Here is a 22,881-nt window from a genome sequence, read left to right as displayed (position 1 = left end):
AGGCACATGCACTGATGGACATACATCAGGCTCATTGTGTTGAGTGGTCTGTGTGAGGTCAATGATTAGTTCAAAGGATCTCTCAGTGTGTCCCTTTAATAGAACCATCATGTGATAGAGCAACTGGTAGGAGATGTGGATCTGATCTCCTCTGAACTTCCTCATTATAATGTAGAACAAAGGATTACCGGCTTTGGAGTAACCACACTACAGGACAAAGAATGGAGGGAGAGAGAGTGATTGTGTAAAATAGATAGAAATAAAAGCAAGAAACATTCAGTGATAGTTACAGGTAGGCATGTTTATAGTCTACCTGATAAAAAAATTCTTTTGCTTTAATTTTCCTTAAAGTCTTCTCATCACATTCAGAACTCATGTTGTCAATGAACTCCTCCAACTGACTACTGACTAATGCAGTCCTTAATAAACGAATGAAATAAGAAATAAATAATAATAGTACACAAATCTCCAGTGTGATAATATGGCCTTTACCTTGTGGCTAGTGAGACTGTTCTTTTCTTAGGTGTATTAGGTGCTCCTAGTTGTGCCAGTAAAGTGTTCAACTGATGAAATAACGGTCTAACAGTTATACTGGCCCTAAAAGAACACAACAAATAATAATAATCATACAAGGAATTTCTCTCTGATACATTTAACCTAATATCATTATTAAAGTGTAGAAGGTGTAAATTGATGCGAATTATTAATTTTTAAATATGAGCATCAAAAACTATACTGTTAACATGTACATGTATGTGTGTACTAACTATACCTTGTTGAAGCAGCATAAGAGGCCACTCTGTCTTGATTGTTCCATAGAAGAGAATGCAAGCGATACTTGTATGCTTCCTTGAGGAAGGCAATATACTCAACAGCTTCACCGTCTAAATAAGGACCCATACTGGCCATAGAGCAGGCCAAACTGGAGAGAGAGGGAGGGAGATTAAGATAATAGTGCTTTAATTTGGTATAGTGTAATAGTGTAATATCGGCATTATTATAATGAAAATCCCTAATATAAAACTCCCAATGTACATGTACATTCATGTTAAAAATAAAGAAATGTGAAATAAAAGCACATTATGATGTACATGTACTTAGACGTAAATGCAATTTCTGCGTAACGTACTCTCTTGATTTCTCAAAGTTGTTTGCTAAAAACTCGTTGAATACTTTCATGTGAGCCTCTTTCTTGAACAGGACGTGATTGGCAAGATTCTGAAGAACCTTTGAGATGAGAGTGAGAGCCCTACGAGCATTGGAGGGGATTTCCCCCTGGACTAGATTATAACTTGAGGGGGAGACTAGAAAAAAGAAGAGAGAGAAATAGAAAAGGTGTAAGACTGATAATATTAAAGATGGTGCTTGATATAATAATATATCATCATATAATTCATATTCTTACTTTAACTTTTATTTTATTTTTATTTATTATTTTTTTCTTTCACTTTTGTCTTGCTTTCATTCTTTTTCATGTACATGTATATGCATTAAACATACATGTACATGTACATGTACATGTATATGTATCTTATACACAAACCTATTGCTGGGTTGATAAATCTTAGAAATATCGCACTATTGACAGTATCAAGTCCTTCCTCATCTAACCTTCCAACAACAACCTACAAAGCAAAAGTAATAAAAATAGTAAAGTTCCTTCATAGCGCTAGCTAGGTTTAAATAACATGGATATACATGTTATGTGTAGCATCATGTAATTTAAAATGATTATTAAAAACTCTTTCTTACCTGGTAGAGTATGTGACAGACTGTTCTCAGTTGTAGTGGGAGGCTGGGTAATGAAGATAAGATTGTGTCATAGAAAGACTTAACAACTTCTAAAAGGTGACTCTGGTTGCTTTCCAGTTTAGATCGATCCTTAATTGAATTAAAGTATAACAAAATAAATAGTCAATTAATGCTTATATAGACCATTAAGGCATCAATATGTATCAGAAAATGCAATAAAAATTGGGGGTGATTTCAGAGCCATTTTTTGAAAAAAAAACCATGGGCTATAAAAGCCATTTTTTGGAAAAAACCATGGGCTATAGTACAGGGTATTTTTCCGAAATTTGGCATTTTAAAAAAATGGTCATAACTCGAAAAATTAAAGTCAGAATCTGCTCAAACTTTCTATGTAGCATAAGTACATCAATATGTATCAGAAAATGTAATAAAAATTGAGGGTCATTTTTGAGCCAATTTTTGGAAAAAACCATGGGCTATAGTACAGGGTCTTTTTCTGAAATTTAGGGTTTTTAAAAAATGGTCATAACTTGAAAAATTGAAGTCGGAATTGGCTCAAACTTTCTACATAGCATAAGAGCATCAATATGTATCAAAAAATGTAATAAAAATTGGGGGTGATTTTGGAGCCATTTTTTGGAAAAAACCATGGACTATAGTACAGGGAATTTGGAGTTTTTAAAAAATGGTCATAACTTGAAAAATTGAAGTCGGAATCGGCTCAAACTTTCTACACAGCATAAGCACATCAATATGTATCAGAAAATGTAATTTGGTGGTAATTGGTCAAAATTAAAAAAAACTTAATACATTACAATACTTCAGTGTATAAAGTGCATTACATACACACACATACTTGCATCCTCATTGGATCCACTTCATAGTCACAGTCCCTTGTCTTCATTAAGTTGAGAATGAGGGGGCGGAGGACAGACTGGAGGTAGTAAAGTCCAAAGGTTTTAAAAGCGACGGAGAGAACCTTACAAGCCATAGTGTTCCCACGAAAGAGAGTATCCAACTTACCACTCTCAAGAGCATCAACCTACATGTACATGTACAATAATACTAAATATCAAGTTATATTTATCAGTGCATTAAATCAAGCTGGAGTCTATCATAAATTTATAATCTACGGCATATACAACTACATGTACACATGTAAGTGTCATTGCAGCATTTTCAGATTAAAGATTACAAATTGGAAGTTTCTTTACAAAACTGCTAATTGACAAATTACATGTAATTGGCCCATGAATGCTTCCCTACAACAGTATAACGATACATTATAATCAATAAACTAGGTACAATTGTACATGTACATGGTTTTTACCTCGGTGAGCAGTATCTGCGTTAGGAAAGAAGGTAACTTGTTCTTATAATCAAACAAGACGACCAAAACCTCAGCCAATTCATCCTATTTCAAGAAGAAAAGAGAATTACAACATACATTGCATGTACATGTACATGTATACGTACATGTACATGTACATGTACTGTATATGTACATGTACATGTTACATGTCTTACCAGATTATCGAAAGGTACGGAATTAATAAGTGCAACCATTATGGGATGCTCTCCGTCCTCTGTCTCTACGGTAACCAGTTCAAGGAGTTGATTATAACGATCGGCAAGTGCTGTGTCAGCTAAACTGTTAAACTCTGCACCCTAATAATAATAATAATAATAATAAATTAATTAATAATAATAATAGAATCAATTAGCTATTATTTAAATAATGTCAATAGCAAATTATTAATTATATTATATATAGCAATTTATTAATAACAATAAATAAATTAAATTCACATATCATTATTATTCATTACTTGTTTCAAAATGGATGTCAGCACTTCAATAAAACTGGTACGAGTCTTTAAATCACTGTGATACCCAAGACCTGGGAAAAAACAAAGATTTACCAATGCTCATAGTATTAATCATATGTATTACTTATAGCATGAGTAAGTCCACTGTCAATGTTGGCGGTGAGCATGTTGGACATGGCAAGTATTGTAGCTTCACGTAGAGCAGAGACTTGACGAGTGATAGTGGCCCTTCTTAGCTGACCTAGTTTAGAGGTCTCAACACTGTTCATCGAATGAACCAAGTTAAGGAATGTATTGAAATATCTGAAGAGAGAGAGAGGGGGAGAGAGAGGGGGGGAGAGAGAGAGGAGGAGAAAGAAAGGAGGAGGAGGGAGAGAAGAAAAAAAGGAAAAACAGATGGAAGTATTAAGGAACAAGCAAAAAATTAAAAATTGCAAATTCTATATAATTATTTTGAAATACAAATAATCTGTAAATAATTGTACAAGTGTCTTACTTCAAGAAAAGTTTCTCCTTCTCTTCATAAATATCATTACCAATATCCTTAGGCTGTAGAGGTAGGCCACATAAAACCACACCCACTGCCTTCATAGCATTAAGATCCAACTCGCTATAGAATAATTAATTTAAAATGACACACATTTCGACGTTACCAAATATAGGACACAATAAGTGTCCCAAAAATAACTTTAATTAGTCGAACAAATAAGAAATTCCAAAGTAGGAAGAGTTGTACATGTACATTAGAAACGATGTGGATTAAAATGTATACTATACCCAATATCATTTATAGAATATACACTATGTATATATACATGTACATGTACATGTAAACGTAAGAAATTGGAGGAATTAGACATAGACATTATCACCAAGTTAATGACCCTTTACAAGTACATGTACATTACTTGTCACTTATGTCTGGAGGATACTGTTTATTGCCAAATTACACCTTATTCTGGCATCACTGCCAGGACTCCTCCTACTGTACATGTACATACACACATTACAACAATACATGTACATGTACATCACTACATGTACATGTACAGTACATGTACATGTACATCACTACATGTACATGTACATTGTAGTTCATTACCTTCTAAGAGTTTCCTCGTGTGTTGCGTGTTCACCAGCAAGTTTACCAGAGACCCATTGAGTGAGACACTCGACCAAACTGTTCCTGAACTGTATCTCATTATGGAATGAGAGCTCACGACTGTGCTGTACCACCTGATGGGAAGAGAAAAAGCACTGTAACTGGAAGCATGCACTGTGTCAAGGTTTCCTCATAAATGAGTTAAAAGCATGAGCTCCATGAGCTAAGAGCCTTATAATAGCATAAGGCATTTAGAGGAACTTTAAAATTTGTAAAAAATACAATTTTGATTGGAATCACACTCGTAATTTCTACATACAGTACAATGTACTTACAGTTTGGAGTAGCCCACACAGCTTAATCTTCATGGTTAGGGACCGCTCATCTTTACTCTCAAGATTATACACATATTTCAACAGAGCAAGGAGGACCTGGTCGACTTTAACATGTACCAGATTATCGAACCCACCCTCCGTCTTTGAGTCCATGATCCTCTGAATTATGGAGACCACCTGATCCACAAAAACTGTGTTAGTCTCTGTGACATCCAAATGAAGCGTGTCCACGATACGCTCCAGCTCCTCCTGGAGTGCATGAAAGAGGTACGGGTATATCACCGGACTGAGCTCGCCACTTACAAATTCTTTGACAGTCTCACGTATGTTGACACCCACAGCCTCGTTATCACAACTTAATAAATGAATCATATCTGCTATGAATCCTTCGGTCTGTGACGAGGAAGCTGACGAAGGAGGGACAGAACCTGATGAGTTTCTAAGCGGATCCTCGACCGAAGCTATGCTCTCTCCGCTTGAGCTGAACCGAACCGACTCTTGGTTGGCTAGTCTAGCTTGAGGAGCGTGTATAGCTACACTCTTGGGTCGGTTTCCGTGATAGCTGGAGCTTCTCTTGACCTTTGAGGTGGTAGAGGTGGAGGAGGTTGATGTTGGGCAGTCGGTCATGTCGACTCCTCTTGGCATAGTCCCGACGCTATTAGGAGGAGACACACTTTCTCCACCTCCTCCCCCTGGTAGGGAAGAAGAGGAGGTTACCCCAGGAAGGATCCCTAGCGGATAATTCTGAAATGATTTAGTAGATACTCCAGCAAGAGAGCAGAGAAACCCTGTCATGTTAGTCCAGTTTAGTAGCGTAGCCTGAAGGTTTTCCTCAGTTAGCGTCTCCTGCATTCTAGCAGACGGCTTAGCAATGAAAGAATTATTAACCTTCCGCATTAGCGTGTGAGGAAATGACTCCGCCCCTTTTATAACGTCAGGGGGTTGGGTCTCAGAGTGTGGATTATGATAAGCAACAAGGAGCGACCTACTCACCCTCCAGGAGGAGTAAGTATCCTCCCAAGCAAGGGCACTCCCTGGGGTGTGTACTAAATCCTTCAATATCAAACGTATTCTTTTCTGTTGTGCTGCCCGCCCTATTAAAAGTGTTTTACTGATTGCCTCGAGTTGTTTGTACGGCCTCAGATTAGCAGCATAAGGGACTGGCTCTGTGGGGGAACTCACCAGATCTGCTTCGGTGACAAGAAACTTGAAAGAAGACATGGCAACTTGTACGGCCTCAATGTCAATATTGCGCAAGAAGAGAAGCAAGACTGTTTCAAGCATAGTGTATAGCTGCTGCGAGACTTTGCTATTGACTCCGCCCAGGAAAGCCTCCTGGCTGTGTTTACGTAGAAACGAGGTCCGATAATAAAGTATCTCCCGTAGCCACTTGAGTAGTTGGAGCGGCTCAGTTGTCTTACGAGAGAAAAGCTTCTGAGTAATGGAGTATGTTACTTGACATGAGATATCCCAAAAGGCAACCATTGTATTGAGTGGATCCCATAGCTCAATGTTCTGTGGCTCGTGGAGTTTAAGTAGTACCTCGCTGGTATTAAGGAATAAATGGGGCGGGGTCTGGTGCTGTACGAGACTAACGAGCCCGGTCATGAGGTGAAGGGACTCTCCCGCGGCCCCGGAGGGGTCCTTAAAAGTAAACGCAAGTATGGGGTCCATGCTATAGAGGTTGATGATCCATTGGATTAGTTGGTAGTGGACTATTAGCTCCACTAGCTGCTTCTTCTCCGTCTTGCTCTTTGTGTTCAGCATGTTATTAGCAGCTGTTGGGGACTGGAGGAAGCAGCGAATGTCATTGGAGAGGGTGGGGCTGGTCATATCACACTTTCTGACGATAGGAATAACAGTCTAATGAGAGACATGGGAGGAAAGGAAGTGGAAAAAAGAGAAAGATTTAAAACTTAAGGAATAATAGTGATATAAAACAGCATGTATGTACATGTACATGTATATGTACAATGTAGAATAAATTGTTTATCCATGCAATATGAAAAAGAAGAAAGATTATTAGAAAAGGAGGAGAAATTTATACACAAGTCTAATGCACTCATTTACAAGTGTTCACGTACAATTAATGTACATGTACATGTATAAAAGGTATCACTGGCTAATATCTTCTTCACCATCATTAACAGCGTAATACACATTATCAAATTCATGGAGTCTCGTCTGCTTCATTGATTGTTAAACTTAGCAATTGTGCTATATCGCCATTCACAACATACTCGTGTAGAGTATATTGTAGCAAGAGTACATAATGGGTTAGAGAGAGTGTCTAACCATACTACTGTAGGCTGCTACATTAACAAGAGTGTCCATTTTGGGTGTAGTATTTAATAAACTGTTAGGCACTCTCTCTAACCCATCATGTACATGTACTCTTGATTGTAGCCATTTATATTGTACTCCTGTAGCTGCCAGCACTCTTACTGTCAGCCATTAGCAGTATACTATACACTCTATATAGTGCACACATACATGTACAACACTGATTGGTGCAAAACAGTAAAATGACCATATAAGGATACATATTTACTACAATTCAATTAACATGTAATAAAAAATGCAATAAATAAACGGATTAATTTAATTGTATTTATGAGCTAACTCACTTGAAAGATTGCTCTAAGCTGAGTAGCATACACATACACAGCTGCTGAATCAGGCCACCAAGACATGGTCTGCTTCTATAGAACAGAGAGAGAGAGAAAAGAGAGGGTAAATGAAGACTGAAGAGCATGTATTTTTTATAACAGCTGTATTATATGGATATTAAGGATTATAAATCTTTAATTGTACTATACATGTTCATCATACAGCGTAGTCTCTATATAATGGACACTTTGGTACAAGAAAGTGTCTCTGTTATACAGAGGTGTCTTTTATATGGAGGTTATTTTATACAGTGAGGAATGTGATTGGTAATAAAAAAAGACTATCATACATGTACACGTATGGTTAATGGAGGAATGAAGAAAAGAAAAAAAGCACGATAATGCCTACCTCTTTCAAGAGAACGTGAAGCGCTTGAAGGAAAGCCAGTTTGAACGAGGGGGGAGAGTCAAAGTTGATACAAATGTTGAAGGTATGAGTGTTCCGATGATTAAGCCGAAACTGTGCCACCAAACAGCGAACCATCATGTCCATGTCAGAGAATGTTGGCATGCCAGCAGCAACACTTGAGGGTTGGTGGAGGAACGGGGAAGAGGGGCAGAACAAGAGATTCTGTACAGGAAAAGAAGTAAAGGAGACAATTAAGGTAGGGATAAGAAAGGAAGAATTATAATGGAGAAGAACTATAATGATTAAATTCTGATTATTAATAAAAATAATAAATAAAATAATTAAATTCTGATTTGTATTAAATCAAAACACTACTATACACGTATGTACATGTACATGTGCACTATATGTAAGTGCACTATATGTACATGTACATGTACAGGTACTGTTTCCTTCCCACCTGTAGGTTCCCTTGCATTTGCGTTACGAAATATCTAAATATTTGACTGGATCTGTCAGTGACATAAGTGCAAGCAGTGAACATGTCAGTAGCACAGATCACTGCTGCCTCGCAGAGCAGCTTATTACCAAAACCTTTCATGACGGACGAGAGAAAGTTTTTCTGAGTCTAAAAAATAAACAGGGAGGTTTAGGCCACACTCATTGCTCCGCCTACCGTTGTCTTGTGTCTCGGACTCCCTTTGTCTCCGTCTCCAAATGCCATACTCTCCATGACATGCTATAAAAGGAAACACATGTACAGCACATGCATGTGAATGCTATTAATAGTAACAAAGTACATGTACATGTAACTAAAAATACATGTTCCATTTATAAGTAGCACAAGGGTATTAATATATGCATCAGAAAACGTAATAAAAATTAGGGGTGATTTCGGAGCCATTTTTTGGAAAAAAAGCATGGGCTACAGTCCATGGTACTTTTTGAAAAATTGGCTACTTTTTCAAAATGGCCTTAATTCAATACTGTTAGCTTAAACTTTCTACAGGAGTATAAGGGTGTGAAAATTGATAATTTAGGAGCCACTTTTGTTGCTATATTCTTACGGGACAGAGCAGCAGTAGCGTGTTCTGAAGTGGCCATATTTGACCTTTCTTCTTCACAGTATCAGCATATTCATCACACTGCGTGAAGAGCTTCTCTGCCGACCCTAAGAGAGACAAGAAAGAGAGAGAGAGAGAGAGCAATGAGAAGAGAGGGTGAAAGAGAAAGAGTGAAATTATTTGGAAAGAGTTGATTCCATGTACTTACTGGCTAGGGATGGGTAAGCACTTTTCAACACCTCGTTAAACTCTGCTGGATACTCGCGCATAAAATTCCATATACTCTAAACAAAGAATTAAATTTAAAATGTCAAACAAAATAAAGCAATTGATACACGTGGCTTTATACAATGTACCTTGTGGAGTATTTCTGGTATTGAACTAAACATTTGCTTGTGTTTTTTGAGGTCTTTGAAACTGGTCACAATCACTGGAAAAATAATTACAAAATTTCATGTATATATATATATAGCATTATAAAATGACCATACAAGCATGTACACTGTCTGTACATGTAAAGGATTATTAATAAATCTTCCAAATCTAAATAGTGGGCAGTGTAAGGCTTGAAACACATATTACATGTACAAGCATGCAGTAATAAAGTATAAACTTTATACTATAAAGAACAAACAGTACAGGTACATGTAGCACAAATATCATGTATAGACAGTATCTACTAACAAACCTAACAAAGGGAGTGTACTAAATGTACACTGTACATATCCAATATATAGTCATACAGTGAAGCCCCTTTATAAAGGACACCTTGGGAATTAGGACCATTGAAAATGTTTTCCAAATGATGTCCCTTTCTACACATGTATACATAAATGGCTCATTTGTATACTAAACTACATAAATACATGTACATGTACTGTGCTATACCCTTTTATAAAGAAAGGGGTCATTTTTAAAAGGTAGGGGCTCTGTCTGCTATAGAGTCCACATAAAATCAATAATACAAAATTTAATATTCACTTATGAATGATGCATGTATTCACATTATGTGTATGTACATGCACACGTACCTTGTAGTATCTGCTGGAGTCTAGGAGCATTGAGATTAAGATGAGGTATCAGCTGAATGACACACTGCTCTGAGCTATAGGTGCTACTACTGCTAGTGGAGGAATCACTTAAATTACTAATCCTATTCACTGATGTCACTCTGAGGAGAGAAAGAGAGAGAGAGAGAGAGAGAGAGAGAGAGAGAGAGAGAGAGAGAGAGAGAGAGAGAGAAAGAGAGAGAAATTGGTAAAAGACATATACATGTAGTTTATAGGGGTAAAAGAGAGTTAGGGAAGTAAGAAAGTCACAATGACATCAAAAATAAAAATAAAACTTACTAGTGTACATGCACATTGTATAGTAAGAGAAAGTGAAAAATAAAGATACTATCAGGCAAACAAGTTGAATGAATAACAACAATATGTTAACAGGGAGTAGTTTGACACATACATGTACATGTACATGTGTATAGCCTATTCTAGGAAGCTCAAGCAGTCACTGTATTACAGTATTACGTCATTATTACTTCATCACTGGCTGTCAGGATAATAGGGACAAACAAGCATTGTGTGTGTATTGTTTGACTCACCTCAGTATAATCTTATTAAAGATGCTGTGAAAATGGAGGCCGCTCAATTGATAAAGAACAGAGCAGGCTGATAAAGATATCTTCTCTGTCTCTGGGCCTGATAATAGACACAGCTATGAGCGGGGGGAGAAAGGGAGAGAGAGAGAGGCGGGGAGTGGAAAGATAGAAAAAGACATAATGATATTGAAATAAGAAAAGTTTAAAACAAAAATAACAATGATTAACTTTTATTCTCAAAATAAAAACAGAAATGGCTCCAAAAAACCACGGACTTAATAATAACAATTGCCAGCTTATCTGTAAAATAAATGTAAATGTACATGTACATGTATACAAATATATAATTATAATTTAGTACATGTATATGTACTGTACACATAAGCTCCATTTTATTTATCTTATTGTGTCATTATGTGTAGTAGACTCCAGTGATAAGTAGCTCATACTTACAACTAATAAATATACAGACCAGTGTATGCCCAATACAAGCAGGAGCTAGAGATACAAGGAAATCTTAACAGCTTACATTATGATACATGCAAGTACATGTAAGTACATGAAGCAATAGTTATGCTGTAATGTATTTCTTGATCTTAAACTAACTTGTGTGATCCTCTGGAAGAAATGCTGGAGTGAGGGCAAGTCACCATCTTCAAAAGAGATTGTACCTCTCTACAGGAAAGAGAGAGAGAGAGAGAGAGAGAGGGAGGGAGGGAGGGAGGGAGGGAGGGAGGGAGGGAGGGAGGGAGGGAGGGAGGGAGGAAGGGAGGGAGAGAGACAGAAAACAGGTGGATGTGATGATTGTGGTAATGGTTACTTGGGATAAGCATGAAGCCAAGCAGTCCAGGACAATACAGTAAGACTGGACCACAGCAGGATCAGCTACTGTAGGAGGATACTCCTAATATTAAAAAAATTAAATAAAAGAGATAGAGAGAGTATAGTTATAGTCAGAGAGGAAAAGATAAAGTGAGATAGAGAGAGGAAGAGAAATTGATAAAATTATAAGAAAATGTTGCAACAGAGTCCATACAAACAACCCAAGACACACACACATCAACAAATCCTGCCAGATAACCTCATCCACCTTAATAGCAATCTCATTTCCTTTCAAAATCACAATATTTCCCTACCAGCTAATGGCTGTACATGTGTACAATACATATTTACCCAAAGGCTTAAAATCAATGAAAAGATGCAATATACATGTACATGCAGTATATATAATGTAAAGTTGGTTTAAGTATAAATTATGTACAGTGTATGTAAAAAAGCCATTATCATATAGAAGAGTTGGATTTCACTCTGTGCTTGCTTCCTATTCTCCTAATAGTCCTCCAGCTGGCCAACAACCTACTTCCTAGTTTGCTTTTGTCTTAAATTATATTTTTACAGAGCCATCTCTCCTCTCTCATTCTCCCTCCCTTTCCTTCTATGCCGGACACTTTGTACTATATTATAATATGAAAGTGTTATATACTCATCAAATACTGTCAATTTTCATAAGCAAACAATGTTTTGTATAACAGTTTAGTTTGGATCACCCACACATATACAAACAGACAAACCTCACTCTCTCTCTCTCTCTCTGTCACCCCAACCCCCCAACCACCCCCCTCTCTTATAATATTGCCAAATGCATTATACCACAAGAATGTGTCACATACACACATACATGTACATGTAATTATGCATACATAAGCTAATGACACACATATAATGGACATGTATACATATATATACACACAGTTGTGTACATAGAGCAATTTATGTAGGGTAACATAAGCAAATTAAATAAAATAGTCTTTATAAAAATATAATCATTAACAATTAAAAATAAACATCCAGATTATAAACTGTTGCTTTATACACGTATCAGTAGGGATATTTGCTTTATGAAGAGAGAGAGAGAGAAGAGATAAGGGAGAAAGAGAGATGCAGCTGTCCTTTGAAAAAAGGAAGTCAGTATATACCACGTGATGAAGAAATTGAAGGGAAACCAGGGAATGACCAGGTGGCAGTGGTAAAGGCAAGCTATACTGTACTACAAGTACTACAACCTTATACTTACATAAAACAACATATAAATAAAGAAACAATTTATATTAGATGTACATGTACATATTAATGCTGTATCTGTGGACCTTGTTAAGGGTTTCCAGTAAACTAGACAAACCACTTATGACAGCTGCAAACTGGTACTGACTGAGGTCTAGTATTGAAGTAATGGACTCCTTTAATAACTCATCAGTGGAGGAGCCCAGGGGATTAGGAAGATGGGGGAGCTGGAGAAAGAAAGAGAGAGAGAGAGAAAGGGAGAGGGAGGGAGAGAGAGGGGGAGAGAGAGAGGGAGGGAGAGAGAGAGAGGGAGGGAGGGAGAGAGAGAGGGAGGGAGAGAGGGAGGGAGAGAGAGGGAGAGGGAGGGAGAGAGAGGGAGGGAGAGAGATAGAGAGAGAAAGAGGGAGACCCAATTAACAGTTGTAAACAACCGATAGTTAAAGACTGTTAAGTGAATAAGATGAATGATTAAACACTTGCATACATGTATACACTAATGGCATACCGACTCATTAAAAATAATGAGACCAACACAAATAATGCAAAAAATAGAATGCCTACATGTATATGTAACCCTATTGTACATGTACACCCCCTCAATTAATTAAAAGTACAAAAAAGAAGAGGAGAGAGGCAAAGGTTACTTACAAGATGAGCAGCTTTATTGACAACAGCATCAACCCAAACTGAAGGAGTAGCCATCTTATTATGATAATATCACAGGAACTTAAACTTTATTCCACTGCCAAAGAGAGAGAAGAGATCCAGAGAGAGAAAGAGAGAGGGGGGAGAAACTGAGATAGCAGCAATACACACGAAGACACAGAAAGGAGAGGGTCAGGGAGATGGTTATCAGCCTTTCAGACCACAATATGATAATAAAACAGTGTCAAAAATTGAATGGCTAGTGACCGCGAAGCTAAGAGGCACAGAATCTCAATGAAGAGAGAGGTGGAAAGGTTCCCTTGCGGTGCTTCTTTCCCTCTCTTGGTCCTTAGAAAGTCTACCAGTCACATGTAATGAAGCACTTTTTCTGTATGATCGCTCTTCTGCTTCACTGCACTGTACGGTTAGGAGGAAGTCCCGCCCTTCTCTATTAATTAAAACTTAATTAATAATGAGACCACGCCTTTATATAATTAACCTAGTCCGCCTATGGGCGAAAAAATTAACAAAAAATAATTTTCCTGGGAAATTTGCCGGGAAATTAATTTTACCTGGAGGATTAGTTTTTTCTCTCTGGAAATCTGCTGGTAAAACAAAAATTAATTTTTCCCGGAAAATTTGCGGGAAATTAATTTTCTCCTGAAAATTTTTTGGTGAAATAAAAATTAATTTTTCCCTGGAAATTTGCCAAAAAAAATTACTAAAAAAATTGAAAAAAATTATTTTTTCGGGAAATTTGCTGGGAAATTAATTTTTAAGAAAATTTGTACAAATTTTTAGAGAAAATATTAATTAAAATTAATAAAATTAATTTATTTTTATTATTAAAATTAAATATAAGAAATATTTTTAAAATTTAATTTTAATGCTAGATAATAATTATTAGACTTATAAGTTTAATAATTTATTTTTGATTTACATTAAAATTGGAATAATTTAGAATAGAAAAACTAATTTGAATAATACTAAAATTAAGTTATATGACATGTCATACTTATCATAAATATTTATTGGGCGATACAATTGAGCTAGTTCTGCTTTGTTGAGATATGGTAACTTTTACTGTTTTGAGCTAAAATTATCAGTGATCAAATTTTACTAAAATGCATAGTCACAATACCAAAATAGCTGGAGAAAAATTATTAATTTTTGGCTTCACTGCAATTAGCATGAGTGAGGTCTTTCAGGCTGATATCACTATCATGTAGGCATACTAATGCTCCAAACACTACAATGTAGTAGTGGAGTGACACAATCAAAACTACCCACACAAGTTTGAATTGGTGTTATTGACTTTTCAAAGCTGTTAAAGTTTTTGAAATGGTTTCACATACAGTGGAAATTTCAGAAAGGGGATAACCCTTGTACTTTCTCTGACTGACATACAGTTATAAGGAATCAGCTTTCCATTGATATTGTTACAAAAAGAATAATTTAGTAAACTACTAGTATGTCTGTATGGAAGTCATCTTTTGACCTAGAACCGTTTGCTCAAGGAAGATTCAGATATGCTTTTAAGGGGCACTATACCCAGCATCCTACTAAATGTGGACAAAATATTGTTGTAAAAAAATTCAAAGACAACTATATTTGGGAGCGAAAAGGTTGGGACTCCACCTTGAAGATTTACTCTAAAGCTCAGGAATATGCCTTAGGATTTGGAGGAGGATTGGAATTTACTGAATATGAACTTGGTACAGTTACTGAAGTTGGTGATTGTACTAAAGTCAAGCTTGATGAGTACACAGTAAATGAAGATTTTCTCGAAGGTGAATTCATCAAATGGTGTAACAATTATGGGTATGTGTCAGTTGAAGCTAGAGGAGTAGACTCCATATTGACAGCATTCATGCACTGGAGCTGGGTGAAAAGCAAAGGAGAAGAAATGGTTGCTGATATACAAGGAGTGAAGAATGGAAACCATTATAGATTAACAGATCCTGCTATGATCTCTGTTAAAAGGGAATATGGAGCAACTGATACTGGGATCGAAGCAATGGCAATGTTTTTCATTACTCATTCCTGCGTTGGCCCTTGTAATGGTTTGCCTAAGCCAACATTTGGCCAGTTTGTTGGTAGAATACCTGATGAAATACTGCAAAGAGCTCTCAATTTTCAGCATTCGTCAGTAAGGGGAACTACTTATTTTAACGAATGTAAATTTCCTGAGGCTGTTAGGGATGCTATTACTCCTATCTTTTTAGCTATTGCTCAAGGAAAATAGATAGAGTTTGTAAAAAATAAACTATTTTTTCATTTTTAGAATGTATTGCACTGTGTGTTAGATAAAATTTTTTGCGAAGTTAATAGCTGGTGAAAAAAATTTTCTCAAGTAGTAGAGTTAACGGCACATTCAACAAGTTTAATAGTGGACGGTGGGCTTAGAGCATGCATGCATGATAGTGAATCATTTTTTGCTATGAACAGAATTCCCAATTACGCTATGTATTGTTAAGCAGAAAAATATTAATCTGATACACCTAGACTATGTACATTATAATAATGTAGTAGGGGAGTGATACTATCAAAACTACCCACACAAATTTTGAATTGGTATCATTGACTTTTCAAAGCTGTTACAATTTTTGAACTGGCTCTACATACGTATTTCAGGAAGGGGATAGCCCCTTGTACTTTCTCTGACTGACATACAGTTATAAGGAATCAGCTTTCCATTGATATTGTTGGCTGCAGAAAGAATGTCTACATGGGAGACAACTTTTGAGTCAGAGCCATTTGCTCAAGGAAGATTCAGATATGCTTTTAAGGGGCACTATACCAAACATCCTACTAAATGTGGACAAAGTTGTGTTGTAAAGAAATTCAAAGACAACTATGTTTGGGAGCCAAAAGGTTGGGATTCTACAGTGAAGATTTACACTAAAGCTCAAGAATATACCTCAGGATTTGGAAGAGGATTGGAATTTACTGAATGCGAAACTGGTATAGTGACAAAGGTTGGCTCTAGTACTAAAGTCAAGCTTGATGAGTACACAGTAAATGAAGATTATCTCGAAGGGAATTATATAAAATGGTGTAACAATTATGGGTATGTGTCATCAGAAGCTAGAGGAGTAGACTCCATATTGACAGCATTCATGCACTGGAGCTGGGTGAAAAGCAAAGGAGAAGAAATGGTTACTGATATACAAGGAGTGAAGAATGGAAACTGTTATAGATTAACAGATCCTGCTATGATCTCTGTTAAAAAGGAATACGGAGTGACTGATACTGGGATTGAAGGAATGGCAATGTTTTTTCTCATCCATCAATGTGGTAGCCCTTGTAATGGTTTGCCTAAACCAACACTGGCCCAGTTTGTTGGTAAAATACCTGATGCTATGCTGCAGCAAGCTCTTGCCTTCCAGCAGTTATCAGCCAGGGGGACCACTTATTCACATGAAACTAAGTTTTCTGATGCTATTAGGAATGCTCTTATTCCTGTTTTTTCAGCTATTGCACAAGGAAAACAGATAATATAGTTTGTTAGCTTTTTAAATTCAATATTTATTTGATTTATTAATTAGTATGTATTTTTATGTGCATTGAGTCATATAAATATTTTTAATGTAGTGAAAATTTTTATTGCAAAAACTATTAACTAAAAATTATTTTTGACAAAAGGAATTATTTACATTCATCGTTCATTGTTAATCCAGTTGGTGTACTCAACTACTCATTGACTATGTGAGCACAGAGTAGTTGGTGTTAGTGTCAGTTGTCATTGGAATGAATACAAGTTATTACCATTGGCAATGCTCCATTGCATTGTCCATTATAAGTTTGATAGCTTCTAGGTTCATCAATAAGTTTATCAAATTCTTCATTGTTATAATTTTTCCTAATACATATACACATGTTCTCGTATTGTGTAAAAAGTTTGAGTTGATTCCAATCAAGATTGGATGCTATGTGAATTTTTAAGTTGCTCCAAAATCAGGTAAAAGTCCCTGTACTATAGTACAGGGTCTTTTGATCAAATTTCACCAAAAAAAATTAAAAAGAGAATTCTCAATTTTTAATTTTTCCTGATGCATATTATGTATCTACTTATGTTGTGTTACTGTAGAAAGTTTGAGCTGATTCCAATCAAAATTGAATGTTATGTGAATTCTTATGTAGTCTCAATAATCAGGCCAAAGTCATGTTGTGTACGTGTCAGTATTGCCACTTGCAATACGGATACATTTATTTGTTAGTTTTAGTAATCCAATAATGACAAATTTTTACCTGCTAATAATACATTTTCATTCCTTAATTGTTCCCAAACTTTACATTTGAGCTTGCACTTATAATTTAGACTAACATAAGTTGATGTATGTCATTTCCTGCATGCATTATTGCCAGTAATTGTGACGTGTACTATCATGTTTATACTTGTGTGGCTGACATTGATTTTGCTAGGAATTTGCATGCTATGCTTATTGTGTACAAACGACATTTTAGAGAATTTTTAGAGCAAATTGATGTTCATGTGCGTGTCATGTGTTTCTTATTAGTTACTAACAGTATCATGTTACTCTAAGTGTGAGTACTGGTTTTGTTCATAGTATAGCAGTACAGTAAGAGGATGAGTCTTTGTTACGAATATAATTATATGATAAATATAATGATAAATTTAGAACCACAATTGCCTTGTTGGGTGGTAATGCATATAAAGTAGCACTAGCTTCCTTCATTTCTTTGATGCATAAGATAATGTTGTTGTAACCTGAGGATACAAGCTGGTTGTAATTTTAATGAAATAATATTAATTTCAGATCATTCATTGTTTTACTCTTAATCCATTACTTTAAGTGAATAGAAACCATTACAATACAGGCACGCATTACTTGATATTGACTCCATTAGTTGGCAGAATGCAGCCTTTTATTTACTCTGAGCTATAGCTGAAAATAAACAATAATTTTTCTGCTCTTAAGTTTATCTACTACAAACATTCAATATCCATTTAGGATTTCTGATAATAATTAAATAATTTTTACTTTCAAAGCATCATTAATATGACAAACAGAGACCCTGATTCTGATATTATTTTGGTGCTGGATAATGTATGTGGGCGCTCAATTTGCCAGCCCCGCCCTCAGCCGCGGCCTTTTAAATCAGGTACGTGCATAGTTATCCCGCTCTCTTTCTCTCCCTCCACTTGTGAGTAGGAGAGCTCTCGTCCTCTGAATTTGTGGTCTGTCAGAGATTCAGGAGATTGCATTCGGCTAAAGACAAAGAAGCTAGGAGTGTAAGTTCACGTGTATGAGTGCAGTCCGCCTCGTTTCCTTAATGAATTTTGTAACGAGCCCATTACATGCACGATAGATCCATTTAGGGCCTAAATTGAGATGATTAAAAATCCACGAGCTTATCTGTTATACATATAATTTGTATTATAATGTCAATAGAGCAAAAATGTCATTATATACATGGTAAACATATGACATTCTTCACTGTACCTCATGCATGATTCCTCTTTTGTATACCTGTTTGTGTACAGTTTGATTTAACTGAACTGTCCAATACCAAAAATATCGTGCTTCTTAAGAGCATTGCATTTGTGGGCAATTGAAAGTGCTAAGAGTTCAGTAGTACTACTGCAAATGTATGGTAAAAATTGTAGGTCTGCAGGAGCAAGCATTTTGTGTGATTCATGCACTTAAACAGTTTATTATTTAATATCCAAATTTTTATACTACATTGCATCTTTAATAATAACTTGACAAATGTAAAAGAATCACACTATAGCGCCTCATAGTCGTAGTAATCATATAACTGATCTGTTTGTTGAAATTTGATACATATATTGCAGTACTATTGTCATAATTATGTATACATTTGTACATTTAATTTGGCAAAACTACTTGCATAATATTTTTAATTCCAGCAAGAAATATTTCTTTGAGTCATGTGGCTTGCCTGTAACCATTGTTTAGATTTGTGTATTTAAACAAGCTTTAAATTCCTTTGCTGTATATAGTGCAAATGGTACTTGTAGTTTTGCAGATTTACACTGTATAGGAAAAGAATGGATGTTAATTGTATAAGTCTTACTGTTTCTGCATGAATAGGAGTAAAAGCAGCCAGTCTCAATTCAGTCTATAATCACAAATCAGCTTATTTAAGTAAAAGTTTAATGGTCAAAAGTGACATGTATCATGAAGATCTATTACATGATCTAGTGATCTTTGACAAACCATCTATCCATTAGCTCACCTGGTATATGATAATGTAAATAGAAGCCATGGTAACTTAGAGTTGTGGGTTTGCCTAATGAAATCTATTGGTAAAGTCCCTCATTTTTGTGGCTTTGTAACCTTGTGATATGGTTATTTCAGTAGTGCATTCTCAGACACCCCGCTCACCCTAAGTACATTCAAGTAAAGAAGGAGAGAAGTAGGAGTGATATGTTAATGAGGATTATTTGCTGGTGTGTCACATGCCTTTTGTTAGTATAGTACAATTCCAATTTAATTAGGAAACTTGTATAGTAGTGAGTAGTATCTATTATTAAAAATGTGACAAATGTCTATGTACTTCTCATTCTTTGCCTCTCTCTCACTCTTGCCATTATAAGGCCTAGTACACAATATCATGCGTTGTGACAGGAAGAGCACCGGAAGTGCTGTACAAATGCTGCGAGTTAGCACATAAGTTGACCAAAGTTCAACTCTTGTGTTATTGATGCATGTGCCATTGGTTTGTACAGCACTTCTGGTCGCAAGCCAATAGACGAGATCTGTTTTATGTATAAGTTCATAAAGTTATTTGCTACTTCATTTTCAATATGTTACATCTAATTGCATTAACTATTTTAATTAAATAAAAATAGCCTATCATATTTTTAGTTTCTCTCTCTTTACTTTCTTGTTCCTCTCTCTTTGCTATCCCTTTCCCTCTCCTCTCTTCTTACTCTTGTAGTTTACTTTCAAGTGTTGAGCAGCTCATAAGGTATTTTAAACTGAAAGACACACACATGTGTACATTACTCTGATATTTTCTATACATGCATAGCCTTGAATATCTTGCACTGTTGATTTTATGTAAATGGCACTTTGTATTTTTTATTTATTATATGCACGTGCAGCACATGACGCTATCTTTTTTTCTTTCTCTCCTTCTTTAAGCTCATGCACACGATGAGAGTTACACATTTACTGTTAGTACTGGTAGTGCTACTGCTAGCCAGTATACAGTCAACCAATGCTCAGTTTGATTATCCTGGATGTTTCCCTGGGCAAATTCAATTCAATAGTACTATTGTAACGTCTGGTTATGTAACTGGATATCCTACTGTATGTATCAATGGGACTTTTGCTCCAATCTGTAGTGAAGTGTCACTTGGAGCATTGGGTCCTGCAATACTGTGCTCTCCATTTAATACCTCTGGTTAGTTATGATTAATATTAAGAAGTAATGGCTAAATATATAAATCTTATAAATTAAGTGGACATTGTTAATTTCATTATTACTATACCCTCCTTTCTTTCTATAGCTGGATATGTTGGTACTCCTCCTAATGTTACTCTAGCTCCACTCAACGAGAATGATATCAGTTATACTGTCACTGGTATATCCTGTGACCCTCAGTATAGCTGCTCTGATCCATCATATTCTGAATCCCTTTGTGCCAATGGATACCTAAACTTTACTTGTTTGAAATGTTAGTTAATAATTATTAGTTAGTTAGTTGATAGGTATTATTTACTCTTGATAACATGTAAAGACATTCTTGATCCAAAAATGAAATAGAATTTTTATTGACACATCCTTTATCATTTCTACTACTTCCCATTCTCTTCTTTTTCTTTTATCCTCTTTTTTCTCTCTTCCTTTGATATTTTTCTCTCTCCCTCTTTCATGCGAATCCCAATAGCTCTTTGTGATGGTCCTGAAATTAGTCTATACAACAATCAGACAATGATTGTTAATGGATTTGAAGGAATAAGTGGTACTGTGGCGTATTGCTATGAAGGATCATTAATTGGTTTTTGTGATGATGGTAGCATTGACAATGAAGCAGCCCAGCAGTTTTGTAATGCTTTAGGATACTTATGTAAGCAAAATTTTTGGTTTTCTCTTATAATCTCCTCTATTTCCTTTCATCATTTATTTTTATTCCCCACTAACACTTCTATGCTTCCATTTTTGCTTTCAGATGGTGAAAAGGTTGCATCTTCAGGATATAGCTTGCCTACTGGAGCTGTTTACTTGTCAGATATCAGTTGTACCACCACTCAAGATGGCTCAAGCAATTGCACTGAAGGCCAGCCTACTTCTAACCCAGCTTGCTATAATGGATCATTAGATTATAATGTAAAGTGTTCTGGAAGATTTTCAAGTAAGTAAATAAATAGAACATAAATTTCATTAAACATTTAAATATTATTGTTACATTCTTAATGGTAAATGGAATAATATTTTATTGGGATTTTCTTACTTATGCTCTCTCTTTCTCTTTCACTCCCTAACCTTTCTTGTTCTTTCTTCTCTTCTTAATCTTTTGTCTCCTCCTCTTTCTTTTAAATTCCTCCATTTTATCTTTCCTTATTTATCAAATCTCAGCTGGTGTTTGTAATGGCCCTGAAATTAGTCTATACAACAATCAGTCAGTGATTGTTAATGGAACTGAAACAATAAATGGCACTTTTGCTGTGTGTCAGGATGGAATTTTGTTTGGCTTTTGTGATGATGGTAGCATTGATGAAGAAGCAGCTCAGTTGTTTTGTAACTCTTTAGGATACATATGTAAGCTTTGATTTTCTTTGATGATATTGATCCTTTCACCGTTTTTCGTTTCAAACCTTCTCAACTTGTTTCCTCTCAGATGGTAAAAAAATACCATCTTCAGGATATCGTTTGCCCACTGGAGCTCTTTACTTGTCGAACATCAGCTGTACCTCCACTCAAGATGGTCCGACCAATTGCACTGATGGGGGGGTCACTTCTAACCCAGCTTGCTATAATGGATCATTGGATTATAATGTAGAGTGCACTGTAAAATTCCCAGGTGAGTAAATGCAACATAATTTATGTGTGATTTGATAATGTTATTACTATAATCTTATTTTCACATTGAGTAAAAGTGATGTAACTATTTACTTTGATATGCAACACAAAGTCGCAACATGTTAAAAGTGATGTTAATCATTGTGGAAATGTTAGCTTTTACAACGGAATATTCATAGTTTATAATTGATATTATCTATTACATTAATGTTGTTGTTGTTATGTAACAAGAGAAAAAGGTGGGGCATGGGATAGGATGCATGCAAAACAAAAGCTATTTCAATAGCAATGATAGTTCATTCCATTTGTCATTATTCAATTACACCCTCTTAAATGATATTGGCAATACTCCTCCGCTTATACCCACTCCTACCTAGAAATAACATCATTCTTTCACACATACCATTCTCTCTTAATTGGCATGTTCATTTAATGTATTTATAGATTTTGGTGGCAGTAG

At 35.8% G+C, this 22,881-nt stretch overlaps 4 protein-coding genes across 4 annotated transcripts in view; 3 read left to right on the top strand and 1 right to left on the bottom strand.

The window, feature by feature from the left end:
- The window catches only part of LOC100637593 (neurofibromin-like), a 25,083-nt gene extending 11,280 nt beyond the window's left edge, over window positions 1-13,803 (bottom strand). Inside the window, exons 1-28 of the mRNA XM_019998582.1 lie at window positions 13,407-13,803; window positions 12,845-12,985; window positions 11,518-11,601; window positions 11,304-11,372; window positions 10,701-10,813; window positions 10,132-10,271; window positions 9,457-9,530; window positions 9,309-9,384; window positions 9,104-9,207; window positions 8,713-8,775; window positions 8,497-8,664; window positions 8,037-8,258; window positions 7,646-7,720; window positions 5,019-6,881; window positions 4,684-4,817; window positions 4,078-4,191; window positions 3,706-3,884; window positions 3,582-3,652; window positions 3,280-3,420; window positions 3,083-3,166; window positions 2,609-2,794; window positions 1,753-1,881; window positions 1,544-1,625; window positions 1,130-1,304; window positions 773-922; window positions 493-597; window positions 314-419; window positions 25-207 (exon numbers count right to left, since the gene is read on the bottom strand). Of these exons, the coding sequence (XP_019854141.1) occupies window positions 25-207; window positions 314-419; window positions 493-597; window positions 773-922; window positions 1,130-1,304; window positions 1,544-1,625; window positions 1,753-1,881; window positions 2,609-2,794; window positions 3,083-3,166; window positions 3,280-3,420; window positions 3,582-3,652; window positions 3,706-3,884; window positions 4,078-4,191; window positions 4,684-4,817; window positions 5,019-6,881; window positions 7,646-7,720; window positions 8,037-8,258; window positions 8,497-8,664; window positions 8,713-8,775; window positions 9,104-9,207; window positions 9,309-9,384; window positions 9,457-9,530; window positions 10,132-10,271; window positions 10,701-10,813; window positions 11,304-11,372; window positions 11,518-11,601; window positions 12,845-12,985; window positions 13,407-13,460 (5,085 nt within the window). The 5' untranslated portion in view covers window positions 13,461-13,803. The remainder of the gene's footprint in view (window positions 1-24; window positions 208-313; window positions 420-492; window positions 598-772; window positions 923-1,129; window positions 1,305-1,543; window positions 1,626-1,752; window positions 1,882-2,608; window positions 2,795-3,082; window positions 3,167-3,279; window positions 3,421-3,581; window positions 3,653-3,705; window positions 3,885-4,077; window positions 4,192-4,683; window positions 4,818-5,018; window positions 6,882-7,645; window positions 7,721-8,036; window positions 8,259-8,496; window positions 8,665-8,712; window positions 8,776-9,103; window positions 9,208-9,308; window positions 9,385-9,456; window positions 9,531-10,131; window positions 10,272-10,700; window positions 10,814-11,303; window positions 11,373-11,517; window positions 11,602-12,844; window positions 12,986-13,406) is intronic.
- Window positions 13,804-14,874: 1,071 nt separating this feature from the next.
- Window positions 14,875-15,648, top strand: LOC105313373 (alpha-protein kinase vwkA-like). Its single transcript, XM_011406748.1, has one exon. It carries the CDS (start codon window positions 14,875-14,877, stop codon window positions 15,646-15,648), a length of 774 nt encoding a protein of 257 aa, XP_011405050.1.
- A 475-nt stretch (window positions 15,649-16,123) lies between these two features.
- LOC105313372 (alpha-protein kinase vwkA-like) lies at window positions 16,124-16,906 on the top strand. Its single transcript, XM_011406747.1, has one exon. The coding sequence runs from the start codon at window positions 16,124-16,126 to the stop codon at window positions 16,904-16,906; it is 783 nt and encodes a 260-aa protein (XP_011405049.1).
- A 1,649-nt stretch (window positions 16,907-18,555) lies between these two features.
- Window positions 18,556-22,422, top strand: LOC109583295 (neurotrypsin-like; the record flags this gene model as incomplete). Its single annotated transcript, XM_019998567.1, has 8 exons — window positions 18,556-18,660; window positions 20,334-20,363; window positions 20,540-20,801; window positions 20,908-21,075; window positions 21,289-21,468; window positions 21,571-21,753; window positions 21,978-22,160; window positions 22,240-22,422. Coding segments are annotated over exons 3-8 (1,156 nt in total), but the record flags the coding sequence as incomplete, so codon positions are not given.
- Window positions 22,423-22,881: the final 459 nt, after the last annotated feature.

The sequence above is a fragment of the Amphimedon queenslandica genome, unplaced genomic scaffold (genome assembly GCF_000090795.2).
Source record: "Amphimedon queenslandica unplaced genomic scaffold, v1.1 AMPQUscaffold_13313, whole genome shotgun sequence".
Lineage (NCBI taxonomy): Eukaryota > Metazoa > Porifera > Demospongiae > Haplosclerida > Niphatidae > Amphimedon > Amphimedon queenslandica.
Note: the sequence above shows the minus strand (reverse complement) of the source record. Positions and strands in the feature narration are given on the sequence as shown.